At 46.8% G+C, this 15,041-nt stretch overlaps 1 protein-coding gene across 22 annotated transcripts in view; it reads right to left on the minus strand.

Moving 5' to 3' along the window:
* Window positions 1-1,007: 1,007 nt before the first annotated feature.
* SUN1 (Sad1 and UNC84 domain containing 1) overlaps window positions 1,008-15,041 on the minus strand; it is a 58,885-nt gene continuing 44,851 nt past the window's right edge. For all 22 annotated transcript variants that reach the window (XM_032259906.1, XM_032259903.1, XM_032259904.1 and 19 more), the window contains 6 exons: window positions 13,561-13,815; window positions 12,446-12,530; window positions 8,105-8,220; window positions 5,519-5,686; window positions 2,969-3,061; window positions 1,008-2,624 (listed from right to left, as the gene is read on the minus strand). In XM_032259906.1, coding sequence (XP_032115797.1) covers window positions 2,508-2,624; window positions 2,969-3,061; window positions 5,519-5,686; window positions 8,105-8,220; window positions 12,446-12,530; window positions 13,561-13,815 — 834 coding nt within the window. In that variant the 3' untranslated portion in view covers window positions 1,008-2,507. The remainder of the gene's footprint in view (window positions 2,625-2,968; window positions 3,062-5,518; window positions 5,687-8,104; window positions 8,221-12,445; window positions 12,531-13,560; window positions 13,816-15,041) is intronic.

Consider the following 15,041-nt stretch of genomic DNA (forward strand, 5'->3'; position numbering starts at 1 on the left):
TGGCCAACATGGTGAAACCCCGTCTCTACTAAAAATACAAAAACTAGCCGGGAGTGGTGGTGGGTGCCTGTAATCACAGTTACCTGGGAGGCCGAGGCAGGAGAATTGCTTGAACCCGGGATGTGAAAGTTGCAGTGAGATGAGATCGCACCACTGCACTCCAGCCTGGGTAGCAGAACGAACCTTTGTTTCAAAAACAAAAAATTTTAGGGTAGCTGAGCTGCCTTCCTCCTCTTTGAGAGGCCATCTGCGATCGATCCTTCCCTGGCCGTGGCTGGGGACCTGCGGCTGACAGCCTGGGTGAACGGACAGTCGCTCCCTGGGGCTCAGGCAATGCTGGAGGGGGAAACTGGGTTGGCCTAGAGCTCCCAGCCCCATCAGGCGGCGGAAACGGGTCCAACCCCAGAGGATTAGAAACGGGGCCCAGCCCTAGCCATGCAGGGTTGGAAACGGCTTGGCTCTAAGCATTGGGGTTTGAAAGTGGTTTGGTCGAAAGACCTGTTGGATTTCCAGGGTCAGCAGACTCTCAGGTTAGCACTGTTTATAATAAAAAAGAGGAAACAGAGGCCCTTAAGCTGGGCCCTGGTTGAATCACCATGATCCAGCCGTGCACACAATGGACAAAAACGGCTGTTAAGAAGAAATGTTCTTACAGGACACACCTGGTAACTGGGGAAAAGCCAGGTGCAAAACAGTGGTGTGTGTGCTGTGACCTAGTGCCAGCACCTGCCTTCAGCTGCAGACACAGTGATGACAAGAGTGTCCTGAGGAAAGCCATCTCTTTTCCTAACGTTCTACCCATTAAGCAACTGGTAATTCAGTCCATTTTCCAAGCAGAAATGGTGCCCTACAGAAAGAGGTGCCCGGCATACCCAAGGCCTCAGAGGACAGGTTACTACTGTTCAACAGCTGCGCCACAGAGCTTGCAACAAGAGCCAGCAAACCCAGTCCCTCCCCACACCCCAGGGGCAGAGACAGACAGACTGAGAAAAGAAACAGACTTTTTATCCCATGCACTTTTAACAATTTAAACTCTTTATTTAAACCTCTTAATAGCATCTTATCAATTTGGTGGCAGCAGAAGCAGCACTACCAGACAGATATTTTGAAAAGCATTTACAAAAATACATTGCACAAAGTCCTATCTTGCATCTTTAAAAATAAATTAATATTCAAAATATTTCCACCCCAAATCCCAAACGAGTTTTATATAGGAAATTTTGATTTATATATGTAACCTGTGATATATGAAACATCTGTACATTTTATCCACCTTAACTGCATAGTTGCAATTCTAAGGAGAGTGAAAAAAACGTTGCTTGATGTATTAATAGTTTCATGTATTTGAGGACTGTTGTGCAATATACAGAAAGCCAGTCAGCACCATCGTTTTGTCTTTTTCTGAAAAAACAACATTTATGGTACATTGAAAACTGTCTTAACCCAACAAAACTTAAATAATTCTTAAGACGTCTGTAACACTTTAAGCGCCTTGCAGGTATCTCATTTATAAAGTCTGCTCAGTAAAATAGTCTAAATATTAAATATTATAACCAAAAAGAGTCTCACAAGAATCATGTGAGAATGGTGACAGTTGTGATAAAAGGCAAATTCCAGCCAGAGCCAGTAAGAAGTGCTGCTGAAGGAAAAACGATCATCCTGAAATGTAACGGTTTCGTGACTCTGATCACCACCAGTGAAAGAGAAAGGCTCAGGGCATCTCGGTGCTCCCTATTCAGCAAAACTTAAAACAAGCCCTGAAGACACCCACTGTGAATCCTCACAGGAAAAGCCTCACTGAGACTGGAGAACCCCCATTTGGGTGTCTGCTTAGATCCAAACCAGCCCCTTTCAAGTCAGACTCACTTCAGCCTACAAGAACGAAACCCTCCTATATTCCTCCATGGCTATTGGTACGGCGAGTCCTGACTGGAAACCTTTCTCAGAAACAAAGCAGAAAAACACATTTTAGTCATTTCCCCATCTGGAGACTTAGTACCTACTGGTGCTGAATAAAGGAAAATCCTGGTTTGAAGGAAAGGAGTTTAGAACTCTGAAAATTTGGTGACATTGTTTCTCCCTGAAAGAAATGTGTGTTGGATTTAACAGATTAAATATATCTGCCCTCCAAAAGTCCTTTAGAAGAGCCAGTGCAAGGCGGAAAACCAAAGTGTCAAGAACATGCCAGACACTCAGCTTCATCTGCTTTGCTCCTGATGTCAAGGAAATGCAAATACAAAGAGCTTCCCATTCAAAACAAGGCATGTCTGAGAGCCACGTGTTCAACACGCTTCCACTGCTGCAATCCCTCTGCACCTGTGGAGTCAGGGAGCACCCAATGTGGTGTCAGGGCACCCTTCACATGCTCACGTCCTCTGGCTGGCAGCCACGTTTATTTAAGGGGTGACACGGTCCCATCATTGTATATGCTCTCATCCATGAAGGAGTCCAGTGTTTCAGGCTATCCCAGTATATACAAAAATGTACAAAAATAATGTGTAGTGTCTTCACTTGACAGGCTTGCCATGAACTCTGAACCGATATAGACAGGTGTACTCAGGATGGCCCCAGTTAGAAAAAATCCTAAGTTCCACTATTTGGAAAGCTGTGTCATCGGGTCTTTTCTGAAATCAAGGAGAAAAGAAACACACATGTATTTTCTGTTAATAACCCCAAGCCCAATGACTTCCCCAAATACGATGTCTGACTGGAAGGAGCTAAGATGGAAATTAACTTTTTTTATGTGATCCTTGTAAGTAATTACAGGGCATGAAGGCGCAGGTTAAAACAGAACTCAGTGTTAGCCCATGGAACGGCTCACCAATGCAGAGCCAAGCAGCGCAGGTTCATGTTTTTCAGAGGCTGGTTTTCACACTGCTTCCCAGTCTGTCGATGCTGGCCAGGCCCTGCTGGCGCCAGAGGCTGTGGGACTTAGGGACCCCGGGGCAATACAAGCCCTGGTTCTTACCAAGGCCTGGAACATCTGGAGCGACTCGCCATCCTGGTCATAGGTGAACTGTCCCAGAAGCTGCCCTTCTTCCTGATACTCATTTTCTAATCCCTGAAACCAAAACCATACAATCATGAACTAAAGGAAAAATAACACTGAGTGAATAGGACCATTTCCCTTCCACATCGGTTCAAGAAAGTCATTCCTCCATGGCACACTGATGAGGCCTTCCCTGGAAGGAAGAGGTGTGTTTTGTTGAGGGCTTCATGTAACCCACGACATGCCCTGAGGCCAGCATGATTCCCCCATTAAACATATTAGGAAGACTGAGGCCAACATAGGACAAGCTATGAGTGTCAGAGAAGTGACCTCACTCAATGCACAGACCATGCTCAGCTGCTGCCCTCAGCACTCATGGTAGAAGCGCTGGAGCACCTGCCAAGCCCAGGAAAATGAGGCCTCACCAGCAGAAAGAGTTGACATGGAAGACCGATACTGGAGGAGAGCAGGCAGAAGGGGATGCCGGGCTCAGCTGGGGTACAGGACTCAGGGTTCAATAGGGACAGAGATTCAGATGAGGAAGATGGAGCCGCTCTGGAGATGACAGTGGTGATGGCTGCACACCAGTGTGATGTAACGCCACTGGACTATGCACTTATTAAAATGGTAAGCTTTATGTTATATACATTTTATCAGAGGAAGAAAACTAGATACAGGGGACAAAGGCAAATTTGAAATTTGCCTTTGAAATGAGAAAGGACTTTCTAGGGCTAAGAAATGCTATGGAAGAAATAACAGTGAGCGAGTAGATATAACTACTGCCTCTGATAATCACCAGTGAAATAAAAATACAGCCTCCTAAAGACTCAGGGCATCTTAGTGTTAATACAAAGGTAAGAGCAACAATGGGAAGTATATCTGTAACAGAATGACACATGATTATTATTTACATACTAAAAATCTCAAATATTCCTAAGGAAATTAAGATCCCAAAAGGTAAATGAACAAAAACAAGACTAGAATTTACAAAAAAGGCAACACGCATGTGAAATACAAAGAAATGCAGACTAAATAAAATACTATTTTTCATCTATCAAGTTAGCAGAGATTTTTTAAAAAGGGCTAAATTCTCAGAAGAGAAACTGAGATGAACACCCTTCTCATGTCCTGCTGTGAAAATGCCGGTAACACAGTGCACTGGTCTTCCGTGGCACCTCCTTCTGCTGGTGAGGCCTCATCTCCCCGGGCTTGACAGGTGCTCCAGCGCTTCTACCATGAGTGCTGAGGGCACTCATGCCGTACATGCTACCACCCTCTGAAACTATGAAGCCACTTCTATTTTGTGCCCGGGAATTAGTGAAGGTGTAAAGGTGCGCTACTTACACAGGGAAGTGGAAAAGGAAAATAGTGAGGAGAACCAGCGACATCAACACAGGGAATTAATGCTACTTAAGGATGGCCATAAAGACTCTAACTGGCACGGAAAAATGCTTGTAATACAATTTTCTTTCTTTCTTTTTTTTTTCCTGAGACAGTCTCACTCTGCTGCCCAGGCTGGAGTGCAGTGGCTCGATCTTGGCTCAACTGCAACCTCTGCCTCCCAGGTTCAAGTGATTCTTGTGCCTTAGCCTCCTGAATAGCTGGATGACAGACAGCCCAGCTAATTTTTGTATTTTTAGTAGAGATCGTATTTCACCAAGTTGGCCAGGCTGGTCTCGAACTCCCAACCTAAGATGATCCACCCACCTTGGCCTCCCAAAGTGCTGGGATTACAGGCAAGAGCCACCACCCCAAGCCAATTTTAAGGCAGAAATACTTTTAAGAAATATTTTATGAAAATTTTAAAGCTTCATAAACACTACTGTCTCAACTTTTTTTTTTTTTGAGACAGGGTATAACTCTGTTGCCCAGGCTGGAGTGCAGTGGGCACGATCTCGGCCCTCTGCAACCTCTGCCTCCTGGTTCAGGCGATTCTTCTGCCTCAGCCTCCCAAGTATCTGGGATTACAGGGGTGCGCCACCATGGCTGGCTTTTTTTTTTTTTTTTTTTTTGGTATATTTTAGTAGAGACAGGGTTTCACCACATTGGCCAGGCTGGTCTCAGACTCCTGACCTCAGGTTATCTGCCCACCTAGGCCTCCCAAAGTGTTGGGATGACAAGCTCAACTGTATTTTTTAAAGGTGTGGGGAAGAGACCAGAAAATGCTGCAGTGTTAATGGTGGGTTTCTCTGAGGCTAGGATCATGGCAGTCCTCTTGTCTGTCACCTGCTCTCACATCACCCATTTACCAGAATACCTTTCACAGGCGACCTTGCAAAAGCGGTGAAGAGGAAAATTCTTAGGCATGCTTACCTTGATCAATGTAGTACTACATGTAAAGTGAACATCAGGTAATGTGCCATTTATAAGTTACTCTCCCTAGAAAAGCACTAGAGTGTTCCCCTCAACACTAAATCTGCTCAGAGAGGGCGGAGGGGCGGCAGGAGGCAGCTGTCCCCAGTGTGCTCACGTCACTAGCTTTCATCTGTGGAAGACATGAGAGCAGAAGAGATGGCCAAGTGCACTCACATAGACAGCGAAGTCCTTTGGGGCGCTGCTGATGTTGCCTGTTGGCGACAGTGTCTTTGGGATGTGCTCCAGAGTGAAGGCGGCTGGGTAGATCACCATGGAGAGCCTCACTACCAGGTACCCCTGGGAGCCTTTAAATGCCCAGCAGTTACCAGGGTAAATGTCAGGCTGGGGAAAAGAAAAACATGAGGAGTCAGGGTGTGAGGATGCTCCTACCCACCTAAAAAACAGAAACAGCAAGACTGAGATGAAAATAAAAGAATTATGAAGATAAGCTGGGAAATGCATTTGTAATTAATTCCTCAAAGGGCCACTATCTCCAACCCATATGTTTTATAAAAGCTAAAATGACCAGAACCTTAAAGAAAAATGAGTGAGACAACACACTTCAAAGAAAAGGTGAACATCAACCGTCCTCAGCCATGAGGAGATGCCCTCCACCCTCCACAGCAAGGGGACAACATCACAGGGAACTACCATAGTCCCCCCATGCCATGAGATCAACAACAATCAAGAGTCTAACAGAGTCTGCTGCTGACACCCAGGGGAAACGCACATTCTCACCACCGGCCACGGCAACACAGCTTGGCAAGGTCAGCCCTCTGTCCACAAATCTGCCTCTGGCCAGCAATCGCGCCTCCACCATGAAGGTGCAGGGGCAGAACTGCGGGAAGCAGATGTGACCGGAGAGCACTCTTCACGGTACCACGACCCCAAGCACACAAGGGACTGGCTGAGAAGCTTCAGACGCTGTGCTCAGGCTTAGGCAGCAATGCTGCTGTGCGTGACGGAGGCGGCGGCCATGCGAGCAGCCTGCCTTTGGTGTGTGAGGATGACACATGCATGTTCATTCATGTTTAGGAGAGACAGTGAACAGTGAGCACGTACCCAACAGCTTCTTCTCTATGCCAGCTGTGGATTTACTGCCCCTTGGCCCCAGAGTGTGCTGTGAAGATTGAGCTGGCCCCTGAACTGCTTTCCCTTTGCCAGCCCAGAGCCTCGCCCTTGCCAGCTCATGGTGCTGGAGGGACACTGAGGTTCCCCTGTACCGCTCTTGGGGGTGTTGCAGCCAAAGGCCTGCCGAGTCACCCTGTTGTGCACAGGCTTTCCCAATGCTGCTATGTTCCACACCACAGCGCACCACAGCAACTTCCCTGACATTCAGTGAGCCAGGCCACACCCTTGCCCAAAAATCTCGGTTGCCGGGCTGGAGTGACATGCTGGTGAGGGTCCACATTGGTCCTGGGGTGGGAGTTGGTTCCTTACATCTGCTGTTCCTATAATCTGTAAACATTCTCTTTACTTCTCAGGGGCTGACAGCTTCTCAGTCCAATCCCATCACAATGATTGGTTGTTTATATGATGTCTGCCCCTCAAATGACCATGCAGTTCCTTCTGAGAGAGAGCTGCGTCAGAGGAGGCTGAGCTCCACCCTCTCCCTCACAGTCTCTAAGACACTGAAGCCCATGCTGTGCCCTCACCACCAGATCCCTACCTGCCTCATGCTGCCAATGCTGTCTGGGAGCGTCACGATCACCAAGCCCTCTGAGAAGGATGTTATGGCCAGAGCAGAACCGCCCTGCAGGAACACAGTGGCAACCCCGTGCAGGGAACCTGTCTGCCCTGCCAGGTGACGCAGACTGCACTAGTGGCACTCGTGACTGGTACAGTTTAAGCAGCTGCCTGCGAAACGCAGGTATGTGTGGCTTCACTGCAGCGGAGGCTGTGTCCGTCTGCAGTGAGGAAGGGCTCCTGGCTGTGCCCTCACAAGCAACGCCCTGGTCAGCCTGTGCAGTGCTGATGGCCGCAGAAAGCCAGTCACAATGACCCGACACTTAGCCGGGGCAGCCTGGGGACGAGACCATGACAGTTCCATGGGATCCTCAACTTAGGTTATGGGTATTTCATGAATTTTTAAGACTAGACTTGTGGTTTTGAAGTGAAAGAAGTATTGTGCATGTTCCACACACAAGGAATTACTTGACTTTTCTTCAAAACATGCCATGAATATTAGGCAGGATTGAGTACTGAGGCAAAAAAAAAACATATCTATTTAAATTCTCCATCCTTTAGTGCTTTAAACTTGTATAGCCAATAGTACAAAGCATAAAACAAAGTCACAAACAGTACACAGCGAGGGCCACAACAAAAGGCCTGGGAGACAGGGCTGAAGGTCTGCGCCATAGCTAGACAGCAAGGGGCCTCCCCACCTATTCTCGCTAAACACCTGAGAAAGCACAGCTTACACTCTCACAAATGGAAGACCCACGACCCCGAGCAGGAACAATGCTACTCACAACACCATGGCTCGGCCACCCAAAAGAGGGAGGGAGGAAGGCTGACATGACCAGCATGGGCCACATGGTCACATCTGTGTGACACCAAATCCAAGCTAATGGATGTGTAGCGTGAAGGCTACATGGGGACACCAGGGACTCCTTGGTGTGGGAACGCTGGTTCTTGTGGTACCAGTTCCACAGACGTGTTCATCTCACAAAGTTCCACTAAGCTGTGGACTCACAAGCTATGAACATGAACAAAGTCCACACTGAGGAAGAGCAGCTCCAGCCACTGGCAGTCACTCACCTGGATGACCACACGCGGGGACTGAGAGAAGTACCACAGAGGGATTCCAAACAGACTCATCAGCGCCGTTTTGGTTTCATAAGTTTCAGAACAGCGAGTACTCAAGATGCTGCCACCTTAAAGCAAAGTTCAGACTTGTCTCAGTGTCTAATTCCACTATTTTGGAAGCAATATTATTGCACTTCTTAAGGATTTATTCAAAATGTTTTTAAGAGAAGTGCTCAATGTCACTGATAGAGAAATGCAAGTAAAAACTATAATGAGATATCTTCTCATCCCAGTTAAAATGGTTTCTATCCAAAAGACAGGCAATCGCCCATGCTGGCAAGGAGCAACCTGCATGCACTGTTGGTGGGAATGTAAATTAGTACAATTACTACGGACAGCAGTTTGGAGGTCCCCCAAAAATCTAAAAACAGAGCTACTATATGATCCAGCAATGCCACTCCTGAGGTATCACCAAAGAACAGTCTATCGAAGGGAGATCCACACTTCTATCTTTGGCGAAGCACTGTTTATAATAGCTGAGATTTGGAAGCAACTTAAATGTCCATTAACAGATGAATGGATAAAGAAAATGTGGTACAGGCCGGGCGCGGTGGCTCAAGCCTGTAATGCCAGCACTTTGGGAGGCCGAGGCGGGTGGATCACGAGGTCAGGAGATCGAGACCATCCTGGTCAACACGGTGAAACCCCGTCTCTACTAAAAGTACAAAACATTAGCTGGGCATGGTGGCATGTGCCTGTAATCCCAGCTACTCAGGAAGCTGAGGCAGGAGAATTGCCTGAACCCAGGAGGCGGAGGTTGCAGTGAGCCGAGATTGCGCCATTGCACTCCAGCCTGGGTAACAAGAACGAAACTCCGTCCCCCCCCCCCAAAAAAAAAAAAAAAAAAAAGAAAGAAAGAAAATGTGGTACATAAACACAATGGAATACTATTCAGCCATAAAAAATAATGAGAGCAGGCTGGGCACAGTGGCTCACGCCTGTGATCTCAGCACTTTGGGAGGCTGAGGCGGGTGGATCACTTGAGGTCAGGAGTTCCAGACCAGTCTGGCCAACATGGGAAAACCCCATTTCTGCTAAAAATACACAACTTAACCAGGCGTGGTGGCATGGGCCTATAATCCCAGCTACTTGGGAGGCAGAAGAATAGCTTGAACCCGGGAGGCAGAGGCTGCAGTGAGCTGAAATTGCATCACTGATGTCAGTCTAGGTGATAGATCGAGACTCCACCTCAAAAAAAAAAAAAAAAAAAAAAAAGGCCTGTCACTTGTAACAACATGGAAACTAGAGGTCATTATGTTAAGTGAAATAGCCAGGTACAGAAAGACAAACATCCCATGTTCTCACTTATTTGTGGGATCTAAAAATCAAAACTGTTGAACTCACGGACATAGAGAATAGAAGGATAGTTACCAGAGGCTGGTTAGAATAGTGGGGGCTGGGGGGAAATGGGAATGTTTAATATGTCCAAAAAAATAAAATAGAATGAGGCCAGGCGTGGTGGCTCACCCCTGTAATCCCAGCACTTTGGGAGGCCGAGGCAGGTGGATCACAGGAGGTCAGGAGTTGGAGACCAGCCTAGCCAACATAGTGAAACCCCGTCTCTTACTAAAAACACAAAAATTAGCCAGGCATGGTGGTGCACCTGTAGTCCCAGCTACTCGGGAGGCTAAGGCAGGAGAATCACTTAAACCTGGGAGCCAGAGGTTGCAGTGAGCTAAGATTGCACTACTGCACTCCAGCCTGTGCAACAGAGTGAGACTCCGTCTCAAAAAAAAAAAAAAAAAAAATAGAACAGGGTGACTATAATTAATAACTTCATTGTGCATTTTTAAATACCTTGGCATGTAACTGAATTGTCTGTAACTCAAAGGATCAATGCTGGAAGGGATGGTTATCCCATTCTCCATGATGGGCTTACTTCACATTGTATGCCTGTATCAAAATATCTCATATGCCCCATAAATATATGTACCTACTACGTACCCACAAAAATTTAAAAAATAGGTAATTAGTTAAGGAGCCATTAAAATACATGAGTTTGAAAATGATAAAGGATACTATCTAATACCAGCTAATAAATATTTTAGGATTAAAAAAAGTGTTTTTAAACTCAAGTTTTTACATATACAATGAACCTCCTACTCCTGTTCTTAATTAATTGTACTTCCTCCAAATTGAGTGTTAAGAGTTTACAACTGCTTTAGGATATACAATTTTTACTTACTGAAACTGGGAAATTCTGAATATACTGGCCTTCCCCCCCACTACTGCTAGAGAGACAACTTTTGTTCGTTTTTCTCAGTGAAGAATAAAGCATCTAATTGAGCCTGGTGTCACCTGTCAGGTGAGCTTTCTGGACCTGAAGAGCAGACCTTCCATCACGATAATTACCAGTCAGAGTGAAAATGCTGGGGTGGTGGGGATGGCTGCTGGCAGGTACAGGGTTTCTACTGGGGTGGAAAAGATTCTGGGGTGAGGCAGCAGTGAGGGTTGCACTGTGACTATGCTAACTACCACAGAGCTGTACATTTTAAAATAGTGAATTTTTGTGTGTGAATTACATCTCAATAATAAGAGGAAGCATAAAAAACAAGTCCAGTTTGGTCCTCGATAGGAATCAGAGCAGGCAGGTTGTCTTGTCACAGCAAGACAACCCCCAAAAAACAAAGACCAAGTCGGCCCTGGAGGCAGCAATGGTAAGCCCTGGATGCAGCACATAACCCCAGGCAACAAGGGCGAGCTCCAAAGGGTGGCGCTCCAGGGGCCCTGGCGCTGGTGAACCACAGGCAGGAGAGGCAGGAACTAATGTTTGAAACAAGAAAATGAGGGGACTTTAATGTAGCTGACTGGGACCTCAACTTCTGAACCAGTGCATTATCTTTTTAAAGATCCTATTCTCATTCTAACAAAGTGCCAAACCATGACTTGTTCAGTAGTGGAACCTGGGCTGCAGCCTCCTCAGGATTACGAGTGTTCTGAGGCAGGGACACACAGACCGGTAGGGATTAACAAGGGTTTTTTTGTTGTTATTTTTTTTTTAAAAGATGGGGTTTCACCATATTGGTCAGGCTGGTCTCTAACTCCTGACCTCAGGTGATCCGCCCGTCTCAGCCTCCCAAAGTGCTAGGATTACAGGCGTGAGCCACTGCGCCCAGCAACAAGGGTTTTAAGAACAAATGACAACTCTTGGCCCAAACTGTATGATTCATGTCATTTGATGCCTCTTAATGGAAAATAATTTCCTAAATCACTGAATTTAAAAATCTGTAACTAAAAGCACTTAATATTCTAAAAGTCATTTTAAACAAATACACACCAATCACGCCAGTAGCCTTGTTGAGGTCTATCTACTGTTTGGAACAATCTGGCCATATTTACTACGACTTCAGTCAGTAGCCACTGCAAGAAGAACCCACAGGATGGCAAATGACTGCAATCAAAGCCAGCTGCTCCCGTACTAATGGGATTAGGTTCCTGCACAACCACACAACAGAGTCCCTAAGCCAACCACACACCATCATGCGTTTTAGAAATTCCTTCTGCCCTGCAGGCTCTCTGACCCTTCCACACACTAACGTGTACTGAACACAGCATCTTCTAAGTGATGTTAGTCCCCTAGCGCACATGCGCACACCTAAATTTTAAAAATTCAGAAAACCAAGATCTCTGTAACACGTGTAGTGCAAAACCTTCCCTGAGTGGAAGTGAAGCAAGTGTAGCTCTCCTCTCACGGTGCTTTCAGAAATTCTCATGTCTAACCCAGGTGTGATGCCCCACTCACCACAGAGGGATCTGTGTGGACCCCAGGACCTTCCTCAGCTGCGATTCTGATTTTCAAATTAACCTGACCCAAGAGGCCTGGACTAGGCTTGTGCTCCTGCAAGGTCTTCCCAGACCCAGACCACGGCGGCCTCTGTACTTTTCTGAGGGCCTGAAACACAGCTCCCATCATTCTATCTGCTTAGCCTGCTTCTGCTCCTGGTCTGTCTTGCCGCTGAGGGGATGCCCTAGGGGACAGCTGTGTGGTCACTACTGCGTCTCTCCTGAAAGTACTGAACAATCGTCGACACAGCACAGGAGAGAGTGGACAGTCAACCAAACTTCTATGGTGTGAACCTTGAATTAGCCACAAGCATGCACCTCCAGCCCTTCCATGGGAGAACTTGTGCCCCTCTAAAACAACTGGCCAGCAAGAAAGAACACCAGGGACACGCCCAGAATCATGTTCCCTTTCTCAGATATTTAGAAGTTAGGAGTCCTTACCGCTGGAAGTGCACACCCCTGCTAACAGGTGACCATCGAACTTGATAATCAGAATGTCTATTTACTCACCGCCAGATTCCAGAGCAAAGTCCACCATCCCAGTCTTATCTTGGGAATACAGCTTCAAGGCGTTGTTCACGATGGCACGAGCTTGCTAGAGAGATATGAGGGACGGATGACCAAACACCAGAACAGGACAGGAGAGACTCAGGTTTTAGTGCCATAGATGAGGACCAGACATTTTACATTAGAGCCTTTTCTCAATGGAACCTATTTAGGAGATCCTAGGCATGGGGATGTTAATTCCATACTCCAGTCCTACACCCAACTGCCAACGCCATCAGACAGATGGGACAGGACAAGGCCTCTTCCTCCAGGGCTCAGCCACAGCCACCATCAATCTCTGAACCAGAAAAATCCCCCAGATGCCATAAAACATGAATGAAGCGAGGATGAGACTTCAAGACTGGAACACAGGAAATTCTGGGAATTTAGATATTACTGAAATGGTCTGGTTGCCTCCCCAACCACATCTCATCTTGAATTGTAGCTCCCGTAATTCCCATGTTATGGGAGGGACCAGGTGGGGGTAGCTGAATCATGAGGGGTGGGTTTTTCCCATGCTATTCTCGTGATAGTGAGAAAGTCTCATGAGATTTGATGGTTTTATAAAAGGAGTTCTTTTGGACATGCTGTCTTGCCTACCGCCACGTAAGACGAGACTTTGCTCCTCATTCACCTTCCCCCATGATTGTGAGGCCTACCCCAGCCATGTGGAACTGTGAGTCAATTAGACCACTATCCTTTATAAATTACCCAGTCTTGGGTATGTCTTTATTAGCGGTGTGAGAACAGATTAATAAACTGAGAAATTTTTATGTAACTTCAGAAGGTATAGCCATCACACAGGTAGATGAATGAACTCTTTGCAACAAAAAGACTCACAAAGTATAAAGAACCCCCATGAAGCAGCTCAATAATGACCATTGACAGCCTGAGCTGGAGCTCACCGCACAGGTGCCCCCTCCACACACGGCACTGCCCAGGCATGTCCCATCTCACTCGCTCCAGCTAAGCACACCCGACCAGACCACTCTAGAACAGACATCAACATCCACACTTAACAGCTAGATCTTCAGTCTCGGCACAGAGTGGACTATGAGCATTTCTCACTGTCTACTCACCGCCTCTGTTATTCCGGACATTCCCGCCTCACTCACAGCGGACACCACGGCTTCCGAGGTCGGGATGTGCTTTGTCACAGAAATGTGGTGGGTGACGTTCCTCAGGATCTGCAGCTCCAGGTCTCGCAGCAACATGTGCAAGTCGGCTTTGCTCACAAACTGAGAAGAGAACCTCTGCAGCAGCTCCTCCAGAGAGCCGCCTTGCTGATCTTCGGAGAACAGGAGTTTCACCATTTCTCTGACTTGCACATCCACCTAGTAAAATAGACAGACACAAATTTACTATTTTAACTCAATCACTTCCACTCTTCAGGTACATTATCTTAGATACTTCAGAAGTACTGTATATCCTTGCAAAATCTATAATGTCATTTGTGATACAATTTTTTCTTTCATGTTAAGAACCCCTCCAATAACACTGGAACATGTTAAAAAGAACAGAAATAAACCAGGTGCAGTGGCTCATGCCTGTAATCCCAGCACTCTGGGAGGCCAACGCGGGAAGATTACAAGGTCAAGAGATCGAGACCATCCTGGCCAAAATGGTGAAACCCCGTCTTTACTAAATATACAAAAATTAGCTGGGTGTGGTGGTGCATGCCTCAGCCTCCTGGTGGTAGTCCCAGGAGGCTGAGGTGGGAATGAACTGCTTGAACCCGAGAGGCAGAAGTTGCAGTGAGGGGAGATCACGCCACTGTACTCCAGCCTGGCAACAGAAAAAGACTTCGTTTCGGGGAAAAAAAAAGAAAGAACAGAAACAGATAAGCTCATGGGATGAGTGCAACCTGCATCCTTGGAGCTGAAGGACATAGTGGGGCATGTCCATACCATCCAGAGGTACCGTGTCCACCCAGCAAGCACCTGCTGAGTACCCGGCAGCTTGGCACACAGGTGCATCGGAGAGGCTCTGCTTTCAACAAACTTGGACTGATAAAAAAACAATCATATAAACGAACCTAAATTATAGCTTTACGTATGCTAAATATGTCCATGTGCATTATTTCTATGCACATATACACATATGTATATACCTTTCTCTTCTTGCTTTATAACAATAGACCGTGGAATGAAGGGCAAAGCCTCCTATGACAGCCATCCTCCCACGCTCCATGTGTGGATACACCCTTCTCTAGTCCACACCCCCCAACAGCGGCAGGGGGCTGCTTCCTCACTCCTCCCCACACTAACTTTGCAGCGCCAACCCTCCTGCCTGTGTGGCCTCTGTGCTGGTGCCTTTATTTCTGTAAGATGATCCCCAAGAGCATGGTTTCTTGTTTCAAAGAGTGCTTATATTTGTCACTGGTTAATATCCTAAGAATTTCCCCCAGGGACTGTAGTTGGTGACAGTCCTCATGGCCAGGGGAAAGCCCACTGCCTTGGCCAGTGCTAACGGCAGCTGTCATTCTCGTGGGCCTGCAGACTAGGGATGAGAGCCTGCTGTAACATTCAAGTCCCATCAGCAGGACTGAGCTCCCTGATTG

Source organism: Sapajus apella, unplaced genomic scaffold (genome assembly GCF_009761245.1).
Source record: "Sapajus apella isolate SASKATOON/1434 unplaced genomic scaffold, GSC_monkey_1.0 scaffold112, whole genome shotgun sequence".
NCBI lineage: Eukaryota > Metazoa > Chordata > Mammalia > Primates > Cebidae > Sapajus > Sapajus apella.